The 27082-nt window shown below is 43.5% G+C and overlaps 1 protein-coding gene across 11 annotated transcripts in view; it reads right to left on the bottom strand.

Moving 5' to 3' along the window:
• The window catches only part of smtnb (smoothelin b), a 382571-nt gene that overhangs the window by 31945 nt on the left and 323544 nt on the right, over nucleotides 1–27082 (bottom strand). For 3 of the 11 annotated variants that reach the window (XM_085961404.1, XM_085961414.1, XM_085961415.1), the window contains 10 exons: nucleotides 25688–25858; nucleotides 24239–24314; nucleotides 22706–22744; nucleotides 17473–17646; nucleotides 14662–14724; nucleotides 13048–13120; nucleotides 12466–12630; nucleotides 8054–8177; nucleotides 6715–6866; nucleotides 917–2141 (listed from right to left, as the gene is read on the bottom strand). In XM_085961404.1, the coding sequence (XP_085817530.1) occupies nucleotides 1988–2141; nucleotides 6715–6866; nucleotides 8054–8177; nucleotides 12466–12630; nucleotides 13048–13120; nucleotides 14662–14724; nucleotides 17473–17646; nucleotides 22706–22744; nucleotides 24239–24314; nucleotides 25688–25858 (1191 nt within the window). In that variant the 3' untranslated portion in view covers nucleotides 917–1987. Of the gene's footprint in view, nucleotides 1–916; nucleotides 2142–6714; nucleotides 6867–8053; nucleotides 8178–12465; nucleotides 12631–13047; nucleotides 13121–14661; nucleotides 14725–17472; nucleotides 17647–22705; nucleotides 22745–24238; nucleotides 24315–25687; nucleotides 25859–27082 lie in introns of those variants that run through there. The other 8 variants (XM_085961405.1, XM_085961406.1, XM_085961407.1 and 5 more) reach the window with 8 other exon arrangements.

Genomic DNA, 27082 nt, shown 5'->3' with positions numbered 1-27082 from the left:
TGCTAGATCTGTTCTGAATCTATCCCATTTAGAACGGTGGTAGTGCCACACAACACGATGGAGGGTGTCCTCAGTGTGAAGATATTTAAGCAGCTGTAGCTGTTCAAAGAGTGTCAGGTTCGAACTTCCAAAAGATATCGTTCAGATTAGCACAGTTCCCGTAATGATAATACAAGACAAGTATGGTGCCTGCCATATTGGGAAAGGGGGAAAAAAAAGGCACCCTTTATCCACGCCTGAAGCAGGATCTCCGCTATTCCCGGCCCGACCCCGGTGCAAACCCACTTACCTAAGGGTTGCTGCTGGCGTCGTAGTGGCCTGATATTGCACAACTCCTTGCCGGTGGGCTCTGATCTGGGGAGCCTTGGGCCTCACCAATCAGGCATAGGGAAAGTACCCTCTGCTCCACCCTCCCCCAGTAAATGGATGCGCCCACATTTCTGGGCCAATAACTTAGTATTTAGATTGTGACGTTTTATTGTTTTCCACCTATTGTGCAGTTAGATAGAAGGATTTTTACTGTAATATATAAAAGTATTATTTTACTGTTATTTAATTCCATGTTCATCTTTTGTTATTCGTGAAACACGAGAAGATGGTGTAATGAACTGCATGCATAATATAAATAGAAGTGTGTCCTTTGTTGACAACAATTAGGAGTCAGTAGACAGAAACAATTGTATCCTGATATTCTGATACAACTAACAGAGATCTCAAGATAAATTATTTGAAAATTAGGTCCTTGGTCCTAAACTGTCATTTAATAACCAAGTTTAATCCCCATCTAAAACATTAGTTTTGTTTCTTTTAAAAAGGTAAATTAAAATAATTATATTAAAGTCTTTCTATGCTGCAAATGGTTTAAATATAAAGCTAATTATGGTGCGGGTTAAAACAATAGGAGTTTCAAAACAGCAAAGTTGCAGATATTTTTAATCCAATTTTTAAACATTTCAGTAGCATAAATATATTTCCTGCTTTTTTTCCCCCATTATTTGAAACTCCAGCCACACTAATATTCAACGGGCATCACATACAGACAATAATGACAATTACTTTAGTGGACAAATGACCTGTTACGCACAAAAACACTCTGGTGTGTGTTTGCATCAACTTTCTCATTACTTATTTTTCTCTTGTTCTTTTATTCCACTGCCACACCAGGGCAATTCCTCCTGCTTTTTCATAGGTTATGTTCTTAAAGGTGAGTTGACAATAATGAAGTAACTTAAGCTTTTGATTAATACAACCATTGGTCTGCAACCGTACTCTCATAAAACAATGGTATTCAAAAGAATGGGTATAGAGAAGTAGAACAAAAGGTCAAAAACAAGTCTTGCTACTTTTAAAGTTTGATATATCTTTTTGCCCCATTTCATCCCACACCACTTCCCTCTGTTAGAAGACATGCCACTGATTTAGGGAGAGGGAGGAGTCATGCAGCTCAAAGAGCAGCTCAGCTGCTTCGGAAGCCACTAACACTTCAGCTGAGATCAGGAGCAAACCTACTAAGGCGTAACGTGGGAAAATTTTAAGTGACAATCAGTACAAATTGTTTTATTGAAATCCAGTCAGGAGTTAGAGAGGGCTTGAGACAGTAAAACAAAACAGCACAGAGTACATGAATACAGCAGAAATTCAATGAATCAAGTAATTATCATAAAAATAAAATATCTAAGCTAGATTCATAGAAGTATAAACAGATACAGAGACACAAATAATTAAAGAGTCAAACATTTATTGCCTTTCTACATTTCCTTTATACCACTCCCAAAATAATGAAATAGAGGGAACAGTTGTACACTTAAACAAAAACTTAGAAGTACAGAAGCAAACTGGAAGAAATTCAAAGAATAATTAAAGTTGACAAGAAAAAATTGGACAGGGCAGAAAAAAAACAACAAAAAAAAAACTTAGTTTTACCAGTCTGCTAAGACCTAAAATTTCTAAGTCGGATAAGGTCTCTCACCCTTCACTCCGTTAATCCCTAGGAGGAGGTTTTGGTTTTGGTTTTAACCAGACCCTTCTGCACCAGACAGCGATAATATTCCTGAATGTAAGTGTAAACACATTTCCAGTCGGGCTCCTTCATCCGCACCATATCTTCCACATCCAGTAGCTGTGGGCAGTCTGCATGCTTCCTATGGGGCCAGAGAGAGGGTCAAACAAGAGAGGAGACGGGACACAACAGGGAACAGAAGGAGAGAGGGAGAAAAAAAAAAAGCAAGAAAAAAAACAAGAAAACATAAATTACATTCATTCAGTGACATACAATGAACAAAAAGAAAAAACATGCTTCATGATACACAACAGCAATAACATTGTGCTCAATACGAATCCATTGAACATGGAATGTAGCACATGACATGAACATGGTAACTACATCAAAAGCAATGGTTCTGGTGGACAATGGGGGAAATGTGTAACTGTTTGAAGAACATATAACATTTATGAGTATTAGCGATGACAGTGCACAAAAGACCAACAAAGAAAGTTAAATAAATAAATTAAAAGTTTGGGGAACAAAAGAGCATTCTGTGGAAAAGCAAAAAACTCAGCAAATAAACAGAATTTGAAATCTAGTCAATGAACAATAACAGTTTCACCTTTCCCTCTCCACAAAAGACACAGGTTATAGCACAGTGGTATCCAATAGAAAGCCCTCAGGGGCAAAAAACAGCCCAATGTTACTGTGACCCAATGATTCACTCCATTATACACAACTGTGTCAGCTCCCAGGGTTAGCTCATTCTCTTTTTTAAAACAAAATTAATGAAGCCCACTGCTCTAGCAGATAAATAATGGTTAAAGCGTGGTTGAGCAGAACTGGGTAAGCAACATGCCTTTTAGTTTGCAAAACGGATAGGCAGATGTATCCGTGCACGTTTGATCTTCTCACAGTAAGAAATAAGCAAAACTCTGAACACATTTTACATTATGGCCATGCAGTAATATAACATAAATATAAAATGAGAGAGAGAGAGAGAGAGAAAGAAAGATTTAGCATCCCAAAGCCTCTAATATGCCCTCCTCCACAAGCATTAACCATAGGGTCAGAATCTTTCCTTGAGGACACAAAATTCTGCAATAAAGAGGATGGTGCTCCGAAGATTCTCTCCCCTATAGAACACACACACACACACACACACACACACACACACACACTAAAATTTGATGGACAGGCAAGTTTCGCAGTTAAGGCAGAGAGCTTAGAGCAGGTTATCCTGTGAAGATTGTTTTGGAGGAATGGCAGGGGGCTGGGTTAAAAATTCACAGAGCAACTTCCATTATCTACATTTCTTAAAGGAAGCAACTTTAGATGAGTATTTTTTTCTCACGTTCAAATGTAGCTGTCATAAATTTTTAACTAAGAGTTTTGGAATGAGAAGTCAATTATAGAACTCACTACAGATATTTTCTTAAATAATACATGTTGGGAGATAGTAATGATGGACATTCCAACTGATTACGTAGACCTATGGCATCCATAACCTCTTCCCCCTCTCTTGCTCTTCAGCACCATTAAGAATGGAGTTATAACAGCATCGATAGCACACCGAAAAGAGCCATTTGGCAATTTCCCACATCAGCACAATTGAATTCAGGATGCATCTCCATGATACTGCATGTTCCAGCATTCCTGAGAGTAGCCTTCAAAATGTTTAAAATGAAGGGTTCTTGGAACACCAATTAATAATTACACTCTTAATGGTGGCCTGTGAGTGATCCACTTCATTCAATTTAATCTGGTATTATACTGAATACAAGAACTGCATGTGGCTTCCCTGGCACAATAAAGAGTTTTACAGCATCACATTTTTCTCAATCTTGAACACCATTTATACTTATTTATTTTGGGATGGAAAAGAAAGGAATTAAACATGTTAATTTTCCTGGAATCTTTAACCATTTAAAACTAATTTTTAAATGCACCCTTGACGTTTTGAACACAGTAACAGTATTTCTTGATGAAATAAAAACATCCGAGTTAAACATTGGGAAAGTAGTGGTGGTTCCAGCATACTAAAAGGACTCAAGTCCACATCCACAATTCTCCACAGAACATGTTTCCAATCACAGCAAGGCTATCAAAGTCCTGAGTAAATGCCAGGCGCTTCCCTGCAAAGAGGTAAGGAGTCACCCCCAGCCACAATTGTGCACCTTTCAGCAGTTGGATCACCTTTCGGCATCTGGGACCTTGTAGCTGGTGAAGGGCCATGACACAGGTCTCCTGCTTGCCCTCTCAGCTGGTGCATAGTGCTGGGCATGGTGCATAGCATGGCAAGATTTAAAGATGGGAAAAGCACGCACTTTAATAATAATACTTTAAGACTGGGGAGCAGGCCACTTGAGCAAGATACTGGAAGATGGCAGCCTTCTCGCGGCCCACCCTGTTACGTGATCTTAGATCACAACTAATGTCATCTCAAAGGACACCAAACTTGTCGTTAAATCGACCTCCCGGTGAGAGTAGCAAATCATACGGCCCTCTTCAGGACCAAAGAAAAGTACACCGGAAGCTTTGGCCTGGATATCTGACTTAGATATAGATATTTAATTTGTTTTTTGCTACTACCATACTAAAGCAGAAGACTGGAAGATACCTGGCATCCAAGGAACCAAAGCCTAATGAGCAGTGAATGCCTTGAGGAAGGGATGGATGAAAATGGCAGAGAAAAATTTGTATGGGTAAATAAAGAAGGAAAGAGGAGAAAATGTAAGACAGTTTTGGAAAGAAAAATAATTCAATCCATACAAGAAGTAATATTCTCATTCTGTCAAGAAATGCTTTTAAAGTTTTATAAAATCATACATCAGTAACCTCAAAATCATTTAAAAATATTTTTCCCTGTATTTCCTCTATCTTTGCATTGTTCCTGTTACTGCCACCCAGCTGAGATCAGCTATTCCAGTATAGACCAGAAGTTCACATGTCATCTTCCTGGTCTGTACGGTTCAGCAGCACACTGGGTGGTGCATTGATCCATTTCCTTACATCCAACATTCTAAGTCACATATCCCCAATAAAGAATTTAAAAAACCATGAACCCAATAACAACAAATTAATTAACATTACACTTTCTGCAATCATTGATCATCTCACTATTAAAATTTAGCACAGAAGCTTGAATTAAAAATTGATTATTGAAATCACCCAGTCCCACAAGCTGACACAGTAATGAAACAATTACTCAGAACATATGCATTGAACAGAAAGGTCCAAATGGCCAGTCAAATGTCCATGGTGTGCTTATCATTAAGCTCAGTTATCAGATATATTATAAAATTATACTGTATATGCAATAAATAGGGCTTGCGTTTAGGAGTAAATCAGTTGCAGTACACACTTCAGAGCCCCAGAAAAATCTTTAAGCTTGTTTTATCACTTCTAATAATACTGACACATAAAACAAATGCATTCCTTAAAAATTTACATGGAGTAACACCACTAAAAATTCCAGAAGGGAAAAAGAAAATAGGGAATAAACCTTAATAAAAGACACCAGTGAGGTCTGCACTGAAGCCAGCCCTTATACTTTTAAGCCAGGTCTGTACCAAACCAGGTCCCTACAGACACCAGGCACACAGCAATGCCAGACTATACAAACAACAGGCCAGTACAAAAACCAGATTTGAATGGACACAAAGCCTGCAACAAAAGCAGGTCAGTACCAAAATCAAATCTGTACTGACACTATGAGGGCTACCTTTTGCCAATCCACAACCAGAAAGGGAGTAGGGCTTTGGGCAGACCCTGCTTGCAAAACTATAGAGCTGCAGGCTGGCCTGCTCACACATTGTGCAACATCTTTTTAAATGTGGCGGTTAAAGGGTGGACTTTTACTGTCTGGTTTACATATGCAAAAATGATTGGACATTCAACCCAAAATCAGGCAGGTGCCACTACCTGGCTGGCCGATAGATATCAGGCCTGTATCTGCAAGCACCAACACCAGGCTTGTATCTACACAGGTACTAGTCTACACCAACATCAGTTACTAATTCCTTTCACAGCATCCAGTATACTCACTGGTAACTCACTGAGTACAGAATGCACAATGGGTGTCAACTGGTCAGAAATCACAAATCCTACATTGATGCTGCCTTTTCCTGGATGTAAATGAGGTTGCAGCTGCACATAGACAGATGGGTTACTTGGTTTCATAGGAGATTTATTTCAGTTTTTAGGTGACTCTTGCTTAAAAAACTTTTTTTTTTTTAAATAGCTGAGATAGCAACTCTTAAGCACAAGTCCCAGGGCAACCTGCACCAGCAGAGAATACCAAGGCTCGTTCCACACGCTGCAATAAAAACATTGTAATATTATTGTATAGACAAAAGATATTTGAGGAGCTGTAAAGCTCCTAAAATGAGCGAGATTATTACATATATTGCACAGGAAGGTGGTTATCCAGTTCCTTGATACATTTATTAGCAGCCTTCTCACACATTAACATTGTTACAGTGCATCTTGTTTAACTCTCTCTTTCAGTAAAACACACAATAACCATTCTTCTTTACAGTTGAGTTATGTTTTGCAACCTAAAATTCAGTGGTTTATTCTTTTATGAGTTTATTCTTTCATGCTGTTATCACCCTTTTAAAAGGCAATGCTCTCTCTGTAATGAGGTGCTCAATAATCACTGCTAGAGGCACCAATTTATAAACTCTAAGATAATACAATGCACATGGAGCTCAAGAAATGGTACCTACTCTGCCATTGTGAATGCCACCTCGAAGTTGTGCCTGCGGTTGCTGGGATTCAGTTCTGAGTAATCAAAGGCCTCAGGGAAGAAGTTATGAACCAGAGCACAGAATGCCATCCCATCACTCCAGCTGGAGGAGAAGTTCTGGATGGCCACATGCTGATGGACAAAGCAAAATGTTAGTGAGGTGAACAGAGGGTCAGTTGTCTTGAGATGCAGGAATACAACAACAACAAAACAACTTTCATTTATAAAGCAGCTTTAAAGTAGTAAAAACTTCCCAAGATGCTTCACAGGAGCGTTATTAAACAAAATTTGACACCGAGCCACATAAGAACATATAGAACGGGCGCCCAAAAGCTTGGTCTAAGAGGTAGGTTTTAAGGAGTGTCTTAAAGGAGGAAAGAGAAGCAGAGAGGTTTAGGGAGGGAATTCCAGAGCTTAGGGTCTCGGCAGATGAAGGCACAGCCGCCAATGGTGGAGCGATTAAAATCGGAGATGCGCAAGAGGCCAGAATTGAAGAAGCGCAGATATCTTGGAGGGTTGTACGGCTGGAGGAGGTTACAGGATAGGGAGGAGCGAGGCCATGGAGGGATTTGAAAACAAGGATGAAAATTTTAAAATCGAAGCGTTGCTTGACTGGAAGCCAATGTAGGTGAGCGAGCACAGGGGTGATGGGTGAAAGTAATGTGGCATACCTGGTGGTCTCGCTCAAACTGAGCAAACCAACAATACAATGTATGTGTAACTCTCTTTCAAAACTGACAAAGAAGCACAACTGTCCTTCAAAGAGGGAGTTTTGTCATTTGGTTCCTTTTAAAATCAAATTGTTACAAATTATAGTTAACTTAAATATCAGCAATTTTTGATCTTTTGTTTTCTTTTTTAAAAAAATGCATGTACAGCAAGTCCAGTTAACATAATCACACAAAATGGCTGGGAAGGCTTGAAAGTGAGGAAGCTGAATAAAACACAATTGAAATAATAAAACCATTGAAACATCACAAATCACTAACTTTAACATTTCTCTCATACTGCAGGCTCAGTAACTATTCCCAGCCTCTTCCTCCAAAGATATTCTCAGTATTCGCAGTTTAACCAAAAAGTACCAAAATAACAAATTATATTTTATTTATATTTTACAAAAGTGGATAAATGGACTTGAGGTACAGATCAGCCATGATCTAACTGAAGCACAGGACAAGCTAGAGGGGCTGAATGGCCAACTCCTGTTCCTGTATTTCAATCCATTTAAAAAAAATCTTTCCTGGTAGAGTTGAAATTGAATAATTTTCCTCCCAATGTCTCAAAGATTCTCTGATAAGGTGGAGTGTATGTGCGCTCACCTCATAGCCACGAGTCTTGGCTCTACACCAGTCAAGCAGCATCTGCTTAATACTGTTAGCATTTGGCACACCACAACCTGAAGACCTCTGCACCTTCACCCTGGCAATGGCTGGATTTCCAGGACTGAAATATATAAAGAGATGGATTTTGATGATTATGAATAATTAAAACAATTACATATTTGATATTTCCCCCAGTCATGGCTACTGGGGTAAAACTGAGCCCACAAAGACTTCAACATACACACACACTTTAGTCGTGGGTCCTAAAAAAAGTTCAAAAGTCTGGTTGGGATGCTTTACTCTAGTTGCTATGTAGAGTGGCAATGTAAGCAATTTTCTCTGGTTGGCATTTCTAGTGAGATCGTGAATGTGCTCAAAAATACTGACCAGAGGACATCTTCCCACATTTTTTTTTTTTTTTTTTTAAAACAGTGTACCTATACATAAGTATAGATAGATTTTCCTCTGTACTAGGGATTCGGTCAGAAGTGCAGGACTTCCACCCTCCCATTTCCCCGATGGATCTTCTTTAGTAAGTTGGCAGTGAGCTCCCGGTGGCATTTCCGCTGGGTTGTCCATTTCATGTGTGGGGCTGGGGGGGGGGGGGGGGGGGGAGGGGGAAAGTCACAACATGGTGGTGGTATCTGCCAGCAGTGCCTGCTGCAGGGAAAAAAAACTCTTACTTTAGGCAAATGGCCCATTAATTTTTAAATAGCCTTTCCGCTGCTTTATCAATGCTGGATGCATTAATGCAGAGAAATACATCAAACAGCTGAATGGCTCCCTGCTGCATTTTATAATCCCTCACATCCTGAAACTACCTCAAAATAGGCAGAAGACAAGAGACAACCTGGGCCAATTGTGACCAGAGGAAATTATTTTCTCATTTATAGCCAAGTGTGAATAAATTTGAATTGTTTAAAATTTGGGGATCTGAAAAATTGGAATCCAAATTTGTATCCGAATCTGGGATGTGATGTTCCCCAGTGATCTATTCCGAGGCCTCAACCTTTCACCATATTTATTATGAACATGGATGAAAGAATAGAGAGTTGTATATCCAAGTTTGCAGATGGCACTAAGTTAAGATGGGCAGTAAGTAGTGCAGATGGGAGCAGGAAGTTGCGAAGGGACATAGACAGATTAAATGAGTGGGTGAAACTATCGCAAATAGAGTTCAATGTGATGTTATCTACTTGGACCCAGGAATGATCAATCTTTTTAATGGTGAGAATCTAAGTACTGTAGAGGAGCAAAGAGATTTGAGAGTCAAAGTACACAAATCATTGATTGCTTTTTGTGTCTGTCTACTGGCTTTTAATCAAAAAGGCTACTGGAATGTTGGCATTTATATCAAGAGGCCCGGAAAACAAAGGGGAGGAATTTATACTTCAGTTATATACAGCCTTGGTCAGTTGTGCACCGTACTTCAGGAAGGATATACTGGCCATGGGAGGGGGGTAGCGCAGGTTCACCAGAATGATACCGGAGCTTAGAGGGTTACATTATGAGTAGAGGTTGCATAAATTTGGCTTGTATTCCTTCAGTATAGGAGATTGAGGGGTGATCTAATCGAGGTATTTAAAATGTTAAAAGGATTTGATAGGGTAGATATGGAGAAACTATTTCCTCTGGTGAGGCAATCAAGAACAAGGGGACATAATCTTCAAATTACAGCTAGACCACTCAGAAGCAGAATCAAGAAGCATGTTTTCATACTAAGGGTAGCAGAAATTTGGAACTTTCTCCCCCAAAAGGCTGCAGTTGCTAGGACAATTGGAGCTTTCAAGACCAAGATAGATAAGGTCAAGAGATGTGGAGCAAAGGCGGGAAAATGAAGTTTAGATGCAGATTGGGCAGAGCAGGCCCAAGGGGATGAATGGCCTACTCCAACTCGTAATATGCTTGGATACTCCAACTCGTAATATGCTTGGATACTCCATCTCAACCATGGTTATTATGTCTGCTATTAACAATGTACATGCCATGCTTGAAAGAGGGTTCTGCAGAGATGCGGTACACTAGCACAAGCAGGTAAATAGAAAGCAGTAGAGTGTGGAATCAAAAAACCAACATGAAACTGGGAATGGTAGCATAGTGGTCATGTTACTGGACTAGTAACCCAGAGGCCTAGACTAATGATCTGGAGACAAGAGTTCAAATCGCACCACGGCAGCTGGGGAATTTAAATTCAGTTAATTAAATAAATCTGGAATAAAAAGATAGTATCAGTAATGGTGACCATGAAACTATCCGATTGTCGTAAAAACCCATCTGGTTCACTAATGTCCTTTAAGGAAGGAGATTTTGCAACCATCTTCAACCAGAAGTACCGAGTGGATGATCCATATCGGCCTCCTCCTGTGGACTCAGCATCGCAGAAGCCAGTCTTCAGCCAATTCGATTCACTCCACATGATATCAAGAAACGGCTGAGTGCACTGGATACAGCAAAGGCTATTGTGCTGAAGACTTGTGCTCCAGAACTAATCGCACCTCTAGCCAAGCTGTCCCAGTACAGCTACAACAATGGCATCTGTCCGACAATGTGGAAACTGCTCAGGTATGTCCTGTCCACAAAGGCAGGTCAAATCCAATCCGGCCAATTACCGCTCCATCAGTCCACTCTCAATCATCAGCAAAGTGATGAAAGGTGTTGTCGATAGTGCTATCAAGCGGCACTTATTCACCAATAACATGCTCACCGATGTTCAGTTTGGGTTCCGCCAGGACCATTCAGCTGCAGACCTCATTACAGCCTTGGTCCAAACATGGACAAAAGAGCTGAATTCCAGAGGTGAGGTGAGAGTGATTGCCCTTGACATCAAGGCAGCATTTGACACAGTATTGACACAGGCAAGGAGCCCCAGTAAAATTGAAGTCAATGGGAATCAGGGGGAAAACTCTCCACTGGCTGGGTCATACCTAGCACAAAGGAAGATGGTTGTGGTTATTGGAGGTCAATCATCTCAGCCCCCAGACATCGCTGCAGGAGTTCCTCAGCGCAGTGTCCTAAGCCCAACCATTTTCAGCTGCTTCATCAATGACCTTCCCTCCATCATAAGGTCAGAACTGGGGATGTTCGCTGATGATTGCACAGTGTCCAGTTCCATTCGCAACTCCTCAGATAGTGAAGCAGTCCATACCCGCATGCAGCAAGACCTGGACGACATTCAGGCTTAGGCTGATAAGTGGCAAGTAACATTCACGCCACACAAGTGCCAGGCAATGGCTATCTCCAAAAAGCGAGGGTCTAACCACCGCCCCTTGACATTCAACAGCATTACCATCACCGTATCCCCCACCATCAACATCCTGGGGGGGGGTCACCATTGGCCAGAAACTTAACTGGTCCAGCCACATAAATACAGTGGCCACAAGAGCAGGTCAGAGGCAGGGTATTCTGCGGTGAGTGTCTAACCTCCTGACTCCCCAAAGCCTTTCCACCATCTATAAGGCACAAGTCAGGAGTGAGATGAAATACTCTCCACTTGCCTGGATGAGTGCAGCTGCAACAACACTCAAGAAGCGCAACACCAAAGCAGCCCACTTGATTTGCACCCCATCCACCACCTTCAACATTCACTCCCTCCACCACCGGCGTACCGTGGCTGCAGTGAGTACCATCTACAAGATGCACTGCAGCAACTCGCCAAGGCTTCTTCGACAGCACCCCCCAAACATGCGACCTCTGCCAGCTAGAATGACAAGGGCAGCAGGTGCATGGGAACACCATCACCTGCAAGTTCCCCTCTAAGTTACACAACATTCTGACTTGGAAATATATCGCCGATCCTTCATCGTCGCTGGGTCAAAATCCTGGAACTCCCTCCCGAACAGCACTAAGGGATACCTTCACCACACGGACTGCAGCGGTTCAAGAAAGCAACTCATCACCACCTTCTCGAGGGCAATTAGGGATGGGCAATAAATGCTGGCATTGCCAATGACGCCCACATCCCAGGAACAAATAAAACAACCGTGTAATGGCATCAGATGATGGAAATTACATGCTAATTGCTGTGAGAGAGATAAAAATCAAGGCACAGAACTAATCATTAACAGCAATTGAAAATAGCTCGGAAGATAGATAACTGAAGAAAATCTTTCAACCTATCTTAGCTCATCCGTTTAGAAAGAGTCTATAGTCCCATAACACAGCAGCCAACTATTTCTTACATTATTTTCGGAATTTCTGCCTCTGCGCCTGGAAGTATATTCCATTAAGGTGATTCTGCACCAAAATTAATAAAGTTTCCTCAGACAATACTGCAATGAGATGTTGTTCCTTGCATTTTGAGTCTTAGCATAAAAGACCCACCATAAGATTTTCGACATCTTGCTTTCACAAATACTATACATTAAACACAGCAAAAACATCATTTAAAGAGTTCTTGGTGAGTGTCCTACCTTCCACCTTCCTTTTCTAGTTTCTCAATCAATGCCTTCCGTGCCTGTGTTCCTGAAGTGCGTGGCAGCGTTTGTGACCTCATCACCTCTTTCCGCTTCTCAGCCTGTTTCCTCTCAAATGCCAACATACTGCTAGACCGTGCATCATCTTCTCTGTCAAAAATACTGGAGAAGCAAACCATAAAATGATAGAATTCCCAAATGCAGATGGTTCAGCAAGTTAACCCGGCGAGTAGCTGAGCAATATAGACCATGAAATTCCTTGGTTTGGTCCCTAGTTTGATTTAAGGTGATCTTGGCCAGATTGGTTACAATTGGTCTCAGTGCCCCTGGGCTAGAGAGAGGAAAACTGGCCAGGTTCCTGTACCTGCTCACTATTCAGGAACTCCTGCTGGAACTACTTGTGTGAGAATGCTAGGCAAGGATAGCATCTGCCAGTGCCATGCTGGAACTGGTTGCCAGGAGAAGCACATAGCTTGCCCTGTGGCAACTCACAGGCACAACCTTGACCCTTTCCTTCACAGACCAACAGGTCTCAATTTATTTACTGTTACGATCTGAAGATAAAAAGTAACTTCTCACCTGCCAACTTTTTTGGAAGAAGTGCTGCTGGAACTAAAGGAGGACTTGGTCTGGACAACAGTTGTTCCACCTGCTAAGAGAGAAACAATTAAAAAGAGGTCAAATTTTGTCTGAGAACGCTCCTGTGAAACGCCTTAGGACGTTTTTGCTAAGTTATAAGGCACTATATAAATGCAATTTGTTGTTGTCTCAGTCAGGAAATGAAATTCAAAACCTCTCATCAGCACTGAAACCGTAACATGATTCTTAGGCTTTTTCTCCTATGGCTCTGTAACCAGTTGCTACAAGGTACATGACAACACTCTGGGGTGGCCTGGTCTGACATTTTCCTCTGTTTTCCAGCTCCCTGGCAATCTGGATGAAATATGGAACTTGCAGTGTAGAAAAATCACAATACCAATGCTTCTAATCAAGCAATGCAAAATTATAACTTCTTCATCATTCACATGTTTTAACTTCAAGGGAACAGACTGTACATTCTGTCCTGTGTACCAAGATAGCGAGAGCACTGCCCCTAAAATTGAACAAGCTGTACTGCTGGACCTTAAGCCAACTATAGGCATCTTGGGGTCTTGAGCGGTGGGGTGGGGTCTCTTTCCAAATCAGTTTGCATCTAGAAGTCATGTTTTCCAAATTAATGCCCACATCAGCTCATGGCGTCACATGAATTCCAATTCGTTCATATGCCAGTCTGACCTGGCAGTGGACTCAAGACCAATCCCTTGATCCAGACATCTCTGCATCACTGACCACATCTAATTGATTCCACCTGCTGTCTGATATTTTCAATGCTGCATGTTAGGAAAAAACGGAGGCGCTTCTCACTAAGAGCACACAGTATAATCAGGACTGTTGCGTTGAATCCACCCATTTATTTTTGAAATATTGAATCAGAATAGGCCATTGGATCTCTGTTCAAGCATGGTATTGCTTGCACTGAATCATACCAGCATTTATTCTGGATGCTACAAAAGTCTGAAATCATTGCTACTGATTACTGCTCTATTCTTTTCAACCCAGTCTTTAATCACTGAAGAAATGAAATAACGGAAAGGTTGACTAACAGAAGCAAGGTTCACGGATTCCCCTTTTATTTCATTCCCACTTTCTCTTTCTTTCTCGTGTTGCTGACTTATTTGGGATACGTTTCCATATGTGTCCCCTGACTTTCAGCTCTCTGCCCAAGCGACTATACTTGACAGGTCAGCCTAACCAGTAAGTACAGTGAGTGTTGCCAGGCTATTCATTTGTGGAGTGCATCATAACCAAGCCTGATCATGTCCTCACCTGACATTTATACGCACTTTTTAAGCAGGGGTCACTGAACTGCATTCAGGGTCAGTAACTTTGGCTATTTTTCCCTACCCAACCAAGGGCTCTGTGGCCAACTGTAGCATCCCAGCAGCTGCCTTTGCTAAAAGTGAAGATCAAACCTGGGATCTTCCTGGTTTGTGCAACTGAATTCCGCATTAGGCAGTGCACTTACCAACTGAGATGTTGGGAGAGCTTTGTTCCCTTTGCATACCATGTCCTATTCCAAGACACTGCTATTTCAGATGTAGCAGAGTTGAACATAGTTCAAGAGTTCATATTAGTCCGACTTATTCTGCTTACCATCAGTTTTCTTTACAATGCTGGACTCCACAGTGGTAGTTTGTAAAGTTCTGTTGCCACCGTCTGAAAGACCAGAATAATTTTCAGTAATTCTGGATATTACAAGGGAATTAGTATTGACCCAACGCCACCATAGCTGAGCATAGATTTTTAAAATTGAGAAACGTAGATGAAGGGCTCTAGTCCATAGTGCATCAAGCTTGGAAAAGAGGAAGAGAGAAGACCAAGTAATTCAAGAAGAGCTGGTGAGGTGACACCAAGTTCCAGTTTTAAAAGCTTGCAGCTTATAAGAGAAACGGAAGACTGAGCAAGGAAAATCGTTCCATAGTTTTGAGATATGGAGAAAGAATGAATTAGACAAGATGGAGTAGTGAGTCTTGATTCCAACGTAGTGAAGAAATAGGAAGAAGTATTGGTTGGAATTTCTTGTTATCATAACCACAAGGTAGGTTCAGAGGAAGGTCTTTCAGCCGATTGGATTTCCTCCTTTTGGAATAACAGCTCTACTTTCTTTCCATTACAGCCCCTAGCTGTTTCTTAAATGAGTCCAGTGATCTCAACTAGTCTTTCTGACAAATCACTCCAGCTGTGAATCGCCCTCTGTGTAAACTAAATTTGTGCTTCACACTCTGAACTGTGTCCTCTCATCCTGGTCTATCTGATAATGAGATAAAGAAAGTAAACCTGAAAAATATTAAGAATCTTATCTACCTCTACATTCCCTTTTAAAATGTTTCTTTTCAAGGGTCTAGAGCCCTTGCTGCCACGTAACTAATCCCTTGGACAGCATTATTCTCCTGTACACCGCTTTTATGTCCCCTTATGTTCCAAGGACCAGAACTGTACACAGTACTCCAGGTGTAGACCGACCAGGGCACTGTAGAGCTTCAACCTGACTTCTGGGCTTTCAACTTAACTAATTTCACATTATAACACAGCATTCTACTGGTTTTGTTTATTTCTCGCACCTCAATGGGTCAATTAACACCCCATAGATCGCTTTCAATATATCCCTTGGTAAGTTCTATCTCACCCACAAAGTACACATTTATGCTATTATTAAAATATATGTAACATGCATTTGTCTGCATTGAGCTTCAGCTGCAAACCTGGTCAAGCTCTCGGTGTAACACCTGGCTGCTTCCTAGCCTAGTGTTAAATGCAAATTACCCCAGGAAAGTGAGGAAACAGCAAAACTACAACCAACTTCCAACTGACTCCAACCAAACCATCCTAAACTACGACCAGTACAAGGCCACCTGTGGTTTTTGGATTGGGCTCAGAAGATGCACTGGAAGACCCAAGAAACTTCTGACGGTCCAGTTATCCTTAATATGAAGGATATCCACACATACACTAGCTAGTAGAATCTTGTGTTCGTCAGTATATAAACTGCACCTTCAGTTTGCAGGTCACAAAAACAAAACGTGAACATGTGACCTATAAGAGTTTAAGGTACTTCGCAATCTACAAGGCAAGCCCCTTTCTAATACTGATGAGTACAGTGTAGAATTTCTCAGTCTAGTTGATTGTTTTATGCACAGCAAGAACATAGGAATGCATAGTGTCATTGTCGGAGGTGCCGTCTTTCAGATGAGACGTTAAACCGAGGCCCCGTCTGCTCTCTGAGGTGGACGTAAAAGATCCCATGGCACTATTTCGAAGAAGAATAGGGGAGTTATCCCCGGTGTCCTGGCCAATATTTCTCCCTCAACCAACATAACAAAAACAGATTATCTGGTCATTTTCACATTGCTGCTTGTGGGAGCTTGCTGTGGGCAAATTGGCTGCCGCATTTCCCACATTACAACAGTGACTCCACTTCAAAAGTACTTCATTGGCTGTAAAGTGCTTTGAGATGTCCGGTGGTCGGGAAAGGCACTATATAAATGCAAGTCTTTCTTTCTTTATAGGACTGGAAGAGACCATTGTGATCCACCTAGTCAGTCCCAAAGTTCAAAAAAATACCACACACTACTGTGGCTCTAATATACCTCAATCACTTTCTCTGCCAAATACCTATCTTGTTCCCTCTTGACTTTACCAATATTGTCCACCTTAAATGCCTCTCTGGGCAGTCTCTTCCATAGCTTGGAGCTTGCTGTGTGCAAACTGGCTGCCGTGTTTCCTATATTACAACAGTGACTACACTTCAAAAGTACTTCATTGGCTGTAAAGCCATTTGGGACATCCTGAGGTCATGAAAGGCGCTATATAATTACAAGTCTTCTTTCTTTTATATATTCACAACCCTCCGTGTAAAGTAGTTAAATCTAAACGTTTTGCTTTCTTTCGCTTAAGGTTCTACACATACCCACTTTTTGCAGAGTTTGTGGACACATATCAAAAATATTAATTCATTTTATCAATACTCCTTCAATCTTAGATATCTCAATGAGATCTTTCCTGAGCCTTCTTTTCTCCAGCATAAACATTCCTACTTTCCAGAAATTCTCCTCCTGGATGAGGTATCTAATCCAAGTGTCAATTTAGTTGCCCTTTACTGTACCCTCTGGACAACATCGTATTGCAGAAGTCTTCTCAACTTTTTGACTCCAAAGTCTTTAGCTGAATTAAGAAGAATCTGTTGGCAATTTGGTTAACCTTGCTTATGCATGACTGCCAGTTTAGGGACTGCGACGTTACACCTACTGTAAAAAAGTATTACCATGGACTGCAATTGCAGTAGCTTTTGATCAAATATCACCTGTGGCCCAAAGCCAACTGTTCCAAGATACTCATGTGTTCTTCAATGAACCAGTGATCACTGTTGCCCTCCGTATCTTCACTATGCAGTATTTATCCCATTACCTGACTGGGTGACTCGCTCAGTCTTTGACATGGAGGTGACAGTCTTCCCATCTGCAGATTTTTCTGTTTTGGATACAGTCATTCCAGCAACATTTAAAGACTTTGCTTTCTTCCCCTCTTCTGTTTTCTGTTTCAGTTCCTGTAGTCTCATTTCATGCTCTCTCTCTCTCTCATCTGAAGAGGCAAAAACAAAAACACAACTGTAAGAAGCCACAACACCAGAGCCTCTCCAGCTCACATAAACAATGCCCAATAGCTAATGAGAAGTTGTAGATTTAGGCAGAACGCTAAAGATCAGTTCATGGGCGCTTCTGTCCCACACATCTACTGCTGACATACTACACTAGTCTTTGGTGGTAATACGGAACAAAATTAAGCTGAACCTCTTACTTCTGTTCCCCAATAATATTCTACTTTGCTGTGTAAACCTGGAAAAACAGATAATGAAGATTGCCAATAAAGGATGAACAACATATTTTTCTTTTTGCTATTAGTAAGCATCATCTTTTTCCACAGTAACATAGGCCTAGAAATTGGGTATAGCCCCGCTTGATGCGTTAGAACTGGCGCTGCGCAAAGTTTATAACCAGACGAAACTTATCGCCGCCTGGCACGATATTGGGTTGCATCGCCCCCAAAGGTGATTGAGGCGCGAATTCAGACGTTGCACGGGCCTCCTAAGGCGCAAAACTTCCGGCACTACCCAATATTGGCGCGGATGGGCGCAGCGCAGGTGATCTCAATTACCAATAACCACGAGACTTCCAGGCGCCGGCCGGCTCTTAAAGGGGTGGGTCAGTCAGCCTCAGCTTCCACACTCATCGCCCTGTAGGCCTCAGAATCGGCGCACGTCCTTCTCTGGCGCAAAAAACTTGGTCAAGATGGAGAAGGTGAGACAGAGAGCAGAGCGTTTCAGCACTGAGGCTCTGGAGCAGTTGGTGGCCGCAGTGGAGCGCCGTCGAGATGTTCTCTATCTTGACAATGGCAGGAGGCCGAATCAAAAGGACTACCGCCGAGCTTGGAGGGATGTTTGTCAGAGGGTCAACTCCAGCAGCATGGCGACCAGGAGCCCTGTTCAGTGCAGGAAGAAATTCAACGACCTCACTCGGGTCGTTAGGGTGAGTGGTGTTTATGCAAACTTCTGATTCCCTCCATCTGCACCGGACTTCATGGCTACAGGGTGCGCGATGCCCCAATGGCCATGTGTCAGCAAGCACCCATGGCCCTTTCTGGGCACACACATGCACATTTGACTCAAGGCGTCATGTAAGGGCTCTTGCACCATGGGGGGCATGAGATGATCACTCAGGGCATCATGTAAGGACTCTTGCAGCATGGGGGGCATGAGATGATCACTCAGGGCATCATGTAACAGAACTTCCCCTTCTTTCCCCTGCAGTCCAAGCTGGCGACGATTCGCAAGGACCAGCTTCGAACTGGTGGAGGATCTCCACAAGTGGTCACTCTGACGGATCTCGAGGAGAGTGTGCATCAGATTCTTGGAGGACATCGGAGTGGTCCTGTTACCACTGCAGCTGCCGACCCCATTGTTGACAGCGATGGTAAGGATCTCACCTTTTTCAGCTGTCTCCTTCCACTTGGTCCCCCCGCCAGCATGCTTTCTCATTGTGGAGCCATGTCATAGCCTTGCCGCAATCTGGCATGCCTTGCTGCCAACCTGTCCTTTTGCTAAAGCCACTCTTCCACCTCCCTGCTTTCAGATGCTGCATCACCAGCTCGGGGTCCAGGCCCTGAAGCTGCCAGTGCCAGTGGCTCCGGAGGCGAGGATCAGGAGGAAGCCGCACCATCCGTTCCAGCCGCAGGGGAGCCAACACATCTGCAGACTGGGGATAGTAGCTCCCTGGAGGGGGGGTCTCTGATGAGGAGCCAGTTGCCGGAACAAGTGGCCTGCATCAACGCAAGGGGGTAAGGCAAGTTCGGGCACCGGCTCCCCGGAGGGCGAGGCAGGGAGCGATGACTGCTGCACAGAGTGCAGAGGAGGTGCGTAGCCTGGCTGAAATGAGCACCCAGGCCCGGCTCAGGCACACTGGAGCTTATGGCTGTAGTGGGGAGGATGCCTCAGTCGATAGAAACACTGGCAAAGAGTGTGCTGGACTTTGGCGCTGCAATGGAGAGGACTGTCCAGGGCTTCGGGGCAGCAATGGAGAAGACTGTCCAGGGCTTCAAGGCCGCTATGAAAAGGACTGTTCAGAGCTTCGGACAATCCCTGGAAAGGTCTGTCCAGGGCTTGTCCGAGGCAGTGGAACGGACTGCTCCAGCCTTGTCCGAAGCAATGGAGAGAACTGTCCAGGGCTTCTCCGAAGCACTGGCACCTGCCACACAGGTCCTCACTACTGCCACGCAGTCACTTGCTGGCCTCATCCAGACCCAGATTGAGGCAACGCGAACTCTCACTGCTGCCACCCTATCTGCATCAGCTAGGATCACCCCGGGCCCTTCCAGTACCACACGAGGCCAGGAATCAGTGGAGCAGTCGCTTGTGTGGGTGGAGCCGAGCCAGTCCCCTCCGAGAGCCAGTGTGTCGTCCGACCATGGTGCAGGTGTCCTCTTTCGGCAGGTGACCATTGCTCATGCCACCGCTGGAATGTCTGCAGTGCAGCTGCCGCCACCTGCAGTGCACACTGTTTCCAGCCATGGCCAGATCAAGCAGCCAGCCTCCGCACCCTCCAAGCCCAGAGGTCGTCCAGGCCGTCCATCAGGGGCTTCTGCGATTCCAGTCACCAGGTGTCCCCCAGCCTTGACCCCGCCACTGGGGTTCAATTACGTAGGAGCAGCAGGGAGGGAAGGGGCTGACCTCGAAAGAGAAGTCGGTCTCCATCAAGGGGCCAGCAGTAGAGGGAGTTGCGGAGACGTTTCTTCCTCCAAATTCAAGGACGCCCTCACCTGTTGTCATTGTTTGTGATGGTTTGTTTAGTTTTGCGGCTTTGCCAGAGAGTTGACTGTTATTTTGTTAGTTATGGTTTCTGTTGACATGATGTTGTTATGCTGGAAGGAAGCACTTTTTTGACAATAAAGAAAATGTTTTATTTACAATTGTACTCGTAACTATTTACACTCATGGTGGACTTCCTAGGCTTTGAACGATCCGAAGTGCGCAGGACGAATGACAGCCATCATTCCGTCAGAGGGGCCTAGAACCGAGTCCTTATGAGCCTCTGACGGACGGCCTTTCCACTTTCAGGAGCCCTCCCATCTTCCTCCTCCTCCTCCTCGTCCGCAAGCTCCTCCTCCTCCTCGTCCGCCTGCTCTGCTGGACCTGGAGGGTCGGCTGGCATTGGCTGGGTTCGTCGAATAGCCAAGTTGTGGAGCATGCAGCAGACGACGATGATGCGACACACTTGCTCCGGCGAGTACTGCAGGGCTCCCCCCGAATGGTCCAGACAGTGGAAACGCTGTTTGAGCACACCAATAGTGTGCTCGACAATGTTCCTGGTCGCCTGATGGCTGCTGTTGTAAAGCTCTTCTGCCGGGGTGGCGGGCAAACGGAGTGGGGTCATGAGCCATGGGCAGAGAGGATAGCCCTTGTCACCCAGAAGCCAGCCTCGTGGGTGAGCCGGGCCCTCAAAAAGGTCAGAAACTGAGGTCTGCCGCAGGATGAACGCATCGTGGCTGCTCCCAGGGAATTGTGCGTTGACTGCCATTATCATCTGGCGGCGGTCACAGACCAGCTGGACATTGAGGGAGTGGAACCCCTTTCGGTTGCGGAACTCCTCTGGATTCTGCAATGGCACCCGCAAAGCCACGTGTGTGCTATCTATGGCCCCCTGCACCATGGGGAAGTCCGCAATAGCAGCGAAGCCCTGCGCGCGCTCTGCCTGCTTCTCCAGGGTCACAGGGAAGGTGATTAATTGACGCCTCCTTCTATAGAGGGCAGCTGTCAGTTGCCGGATGCAACAATGCACTGCAAATTGTGTTATATTCACGATGTCCCCAGTGGCTGACTGAAAGGATCCGCTTGCGTATAAGTTCAGGGCAACAGTCACTTTGACGGCAACCGACAGAGAGGTCCTGCACCGTAGACGTGGCTGCAGATCCTCAGCAAGCAGGTGGCACAGCTCAGTCACAACCTCCTTACCGAATCTGAGCCTTCGCAGACACTGCTCCTCGGACATGGTAAGGTATGACACCTGCTGCCTGAAAACCCTCGCAGCGTATCGTCGGATTGGCCGACCTCCATTGCCCCTCCTCCTTCTGGCCAATCCCGGCCCTCTCTCCCGCCGTCTCTGTGCCCCTTCCAAGTGTCCGGCCATGAGGATGTTCCCCTCCAAAGCAGCTCCCATTGCTGTGCCAGACGGGCAACACGCAGTAATGTCTAGCGCTCCAACTGCTCCGGACAGGCCTGCAGGTCCCAAGTCTTCAAAGGCTAAATCCGAAAAATAGTGTGCAACAGTAGTTCACCAACTCTCTCCAGCAACGAACAGAATGAACAGGCCAAGTGCCTGCAGCTTTTATACTAGAGCTGTCCCCTTTAAATAGCGCCCCCCGACTCCGAGAAGGGCCTGGGAACGTTCCATCCAACTGTCACTAATAGCGCCAGGTGGAAAGGTTCCGGGCGCCACCGAGTATCCGGTCAGGGGCGCCAAAAAGACGTTGCACACTGAAATGACGTCATTAACTGCCTGCGCACGCGGGCGCGCGCTAAGAGTTAGCGCTGGCGCTAAATGGATACGCAATATGGGAGGTGTCGCTATCTTCACTGCGCCCGCCCGAACATTGGCTAATACCCCAATTCTTGGCCTCTTTAGGTGCTAATCGCTGGTGCAACCAACTGAATTTCTAGGCCATAAAGTCTTACTTTCCTCAAAATTAAACACTTCAAAACCTTTGAAAAGAGAATATACTAACATGTGTTTGGAGTATTAACCCGTATTCCCCCTCCCAGAGTAATCCTTCTACTCTTAATGATTATGAAGGTGACCCTTACCAATTAACTGAGTGAGGGTTTTTTCCTATTCCACCTCAGAAAATTAGACCATCCATCTAAATTATAACATTTTACTCAAATCTGCCACATGGCTGATAAAATTGTCTTTTTTTGTATTTTGTGAATATACAATAGTTTTTACTTTCAGAATGTGCAACATAGTGACATGAACAGGGTTTACAGTCCCTATCTGAATAGACAGTTAATGTGAATATTGTATAGTATAGTTATCTAGTTTAGTGGATACGTAAATGAAAGTTATCAGACCCCTGACACCTATAGCCATACCTTCTTTGTCACTTGTAAGCTCCCCATCCACAAGAGAGTCTATGACGCATGATATCAAGAAACAAGAAAACCATACATTAAAAAAAAGGAGGTTCCCAAGATTATTCTGCTTGCTAGTTCCATACCATTTCTAATCCAGTGAGACTATTTGCACCTACTGGTTCTCTTATCTGGATAGTGTGTTGTCAAAATGATACACTGATAGACATGACGTGCTCTCACATAGCAAAAAAAGCCAGTTCTGTGATCAGGGCATTTAAAACAAAATGACTTTTGTACAGCAAGGGATTGAACTCACAACAAAGATAAAAGTATACATAACTGTTGTAATCATCACCCTTCTAAATGGATGAGAGTCCTGAATATGTTACCACTCCAAGACATGAGCACGTAAATCAATACATAGAATAATACAACACAGGAGGCCATTCAGCCCATCGTACTTGTGCCAGAGTACTGAAGGAGTGCAGCACTGTCAGAGGAGCCGTCTTTCAGACAAGACACTGAATAGAGGCCCCTTCTGCCCATCCAGGAGGGCATCAACAATCTTGTGGCACTTTTAAGAGCAGCAATAAAGTAATTAATTGACAGTGAAGTGCATTGGGGACATCCTGTTGCATGAAAGGCACTATATTATTGAAAGTTCGTTCTTTCTTATATTCAGTAGCTTGACAAGATCCACCACAACACCCGAGGTCCACCATACACATCATGTGACAAGACAAAATTACTAACAGCAAGATCCTTGACCACACCAAGACCATCAGTATTGAGGCCATTTTGATAAGACCACAGTTATGCTGGTCAGAATATGTCGGCTATATGGAAGATTCCAGAATGCCAAAAGGTTCTGTACAGCAAGCTGGAACAAGGCAAGCAGATGCAGGATGGGCAGTGAAAGCGGTACAAGGACCTCAAGCTATGCAATATCAATGCTGATAGCTGGGGAAACCTTATAACTGACTAAGCAAACTGGTGAGCAGTAATACAGGGTGGCGTAAGCTAGTAGGAGCACCAGAATGTAGATCTGCTGAAAGAGAAACAGTAAAAATGTAAACATATACAGCAGCAGCCTGTTGAACCCAGACAATGTGTTTAGGTTAACAAAACATGCAGGAGATTGTGCCTCTCTCATTTTCGCCTTAATAGTCAAAAGCACACTTACGACTGATTCTCTTTAAAACAGGATTACAATCTTTGAGTATGAAGGAATGGAGCCACCACCCACTGCATTATCGATTGTTAAAATAGTGTGCTGTGGACTGATGTCCATTGAGAAATTAATTCAGACTACTCGGGCACATTCCAGTAAGGACTCTACTTAATTACAAATGATACCTTCGCCCTGTCCATCAGAGACGAGTAGAAACCCAGGTCTCAATAGAGTCTTACACCATCCTTCAATGTGCAGTTGCCTGGCTTCCATTCGGGATCTTCCCATGACATGTCCAAGACTCCCCATTTGCAGGATCACAGGAATAATCCCACATTAGTGGTGCTGTGCTATCTTGCCTTTTTGTTTAAGCCACCTACCTCTTTTCTTTTTCCGGAGCTCCCTCATTGCAGTTCGAATCATCTTCCTTTCTTCAAAATCTGTTGTTGTATCAAGCTTCAGAATATAGGTGGAGAAAAGAAGTATTATAAAATAGTAATATTTTATTAAAAACAGATTTTTTGTTCCTCTGTCCTGCTAAAACTACAAGACTTATCTCTCAAAATACTGGTTAAGGCAGTGATTAGATGCACCATACCGACCAGAAAAGTCCCAGGTTTGATTCTCAGCCTGTGCTGAGTTAGTTGATTTCAACCAGTGAGGTAGTAAAGCTGCTACAATTGGCTTCGGTGATACTGGACTAGGGATAATCGGTCAAGGTTACCACTTTTGATCACTGTCCAGCAACCCCTTCTGGAAATCCATCCATGTGGACACAGGGCAAGGACAAAATATGACTTGGCTGTGATGCTCATCACAGTCAAAATATTTGCTGGTGCTCACTAAATAAGCTTACATGTGAAGATTGGACACCTGGGTGAGGTACTGGAGGTTGATCAGCACCCATGGAACCATTTCCTAGCAAGAAGTCAACACCTTCAGGAGCGGAAAAGGGGATAAAATTAGCAGGAATAAAAGATCGAAAAAAAAAGCTAAGACTGGAATTAATGCTTCCTGGGTTAATGGAAACTCAGATGTATATAGAAACTTTAATTAGAGTTTCCTCATTCATGATATATTTCCGCATCAGTTTTTTCACAGCCTGTTGCAGTCCAATTTGGTTACTAAGTCAATAAAACCCCACTAGATTAGAATTTTGTTTTTCTCCCAATCTTACTGTAAGTGGCACACGTCCAGTGTGTCCATTGTTCTAAATGCCTTCTATGATGTGGGGCACAACTATATTTTTAGGACTGAACAGGTTCAAGCATGATGTAGCTGAATGCAAACAGTTTTTTGAACACTTTAATGAAAAAAAACTCATTTAAGTAATCAGGTCAAACAAATGTCACTAATTTCATGATAGAGTGTAACAATCTAATACAAAAAAAACTCAAATTATACTGCACAGGGAAAAATCCTATAAGTACAAGTTATGTAGTCATAAAATCATAAAGTAATTAATTTTCTCCTAAAATTAACACAAATTTTTAAATGTATAACAACTTTTCAATAAGGTAGAGATTGACATCATATTTGAATACTTTGGGTTGTCAGTCATTTGAAAGCTCCATTTTCTCAATGGCTTGACTCTAAAGCCAAAGTTTAGATTTGTATTTTGCTTTGGACTACAGAGATGGATTTTCGGCTGTTTGCTCCTACTTAGTGTACTTGAGGAATTGATCCACTGGTGGCTCATATGATGAGCAAATCACTGACAGTAAACTGTCAATGAACTACCCCACCAGTGCTAAAAATACAATTAACCAATAAAATCAATTATTAACTATTCTGTGTTACCCATTATGGTTTCTACAATGAACACATACCATTTTGTCCAGGACCTCCTCGTCTTCAATAGCACTCAGATCTTCCAAACTGGGTTTGGTTTTGTTCTCTTTTGCATTCTCCTTTGCCTTCTCCTCTATACCATTGGGTGAAATAGCCTCAAACTGTTGTAGTGACTGAGCTGCTTCAGCCATCACAGGCTCAGTGTCCATCTGCAACGACAAACAGGTTCTATTTGCTCGAGTTGTCTGGTCTAAATGTTGGTGCATTTCAAATTCAAGAGCCTGGATACAAAATGCTCTTCTGCAGGGAGCTCCATCATCAGAACTCCCTTGGAAAGCCAAGTTGTGACAAAGAACTGTAATGATCATTAACATCCATTGTTACTTTCCTTTTTGTCATTTATTTCTGTTGTCTTTTAATGTAGAGTAAAATGTCAACCTATTCCCCCGGCACATTGCAACTCTCAAACTATTCAGTATTTGCACATCAAATAAAATATTATAAAATTAAACAGAACTAAGAGGATAAGCATGTTCAGTTAATCATAATTCTATGCAACTCATACTCTTGCATACAATTGTGGTGTATGTGCCTTTAAGAGCAATTATGGTGTATGTGCCTTTAAGAGCCCCAGGTGTGCGTAATGCTGGTAAATGCCACTTGGGCTATATAAGCCTGTGTATTGTGTATATCCTTTAGAAACCCCCCCCAGACTTGCTTAGTAAATACCTATGAACCAACTCCTGTCTTCAGTGTCTTTATCTACACACGGACACTACAGTGGCGACGAAGTGGAAACGGACTTACCTGCAATTCGGCAGCACCTCAAGGACATCGATTCCTCCAGCGTCCAGAAGACTCAAGGAAGTAAGAGAAACTGTGGTTTCACCAGCTGGCCAAGCTGGTGACAGGTACTGCGCTAATCCTTCCTGGGCGTCAGGCTGGAGCTCCAGCGGCGGGCTCTACAGCTGAGACAGGCAGCGAAATCGGAGGCAAGCAATAACGGACTGGGAGGGTGCACTCGAGAGGCGGCCGGCGCGGCAAGCAGGTCAGCGTTTAGACCTCCGTCGGGAACGAGTCTCCAACAGTGAATAAACGGAAACCACAGTAAATCAGCGTTGTTATCGGTAGCAGCGGCGGGAAAGCGCGGGAAGCGCCATATCTTTTCTGAAATGCCTAAATCTGGTAATATTGAGGCTTTTGATGGCGAAATAGAAGATTGGACCACATACGTGGAAAGAGTAGCGGTTTATTGCACTGCAAATGGAATAACAGATGAAAAAAAAGCTTCAGTACTTCTGAACTTAATGGGTGCAAAGACATACGGGCTGTTACGAAATTTAATCACTCCAGCCAAACCAAAGGACAAGACTTTTAAAGAAATTGTTGATACCCTGCAGGAGCATTTAAACCCAACACCGCTGCTGATAGCG

This window comes from Somniosus microcephalus, chromosome 19 (assembly GCF_052327205.1).
Source record: "Somniosus microcephalus isolate GS21.2 chromosome 19, FLI_Smic_1.0, whole genome shotgun sequence".
Taxonomy (NCBI): Eukaryota; Metazoa; Chordata; class Chondrichthyes; order Squaliformes; family Somniosidae; genus Somniosus; species Somniosus microcephalus.
Note: the sequence above shows the minus strand (reverse complement) of the source record. Positions and strands in the feature narration are given on the sequence as shown.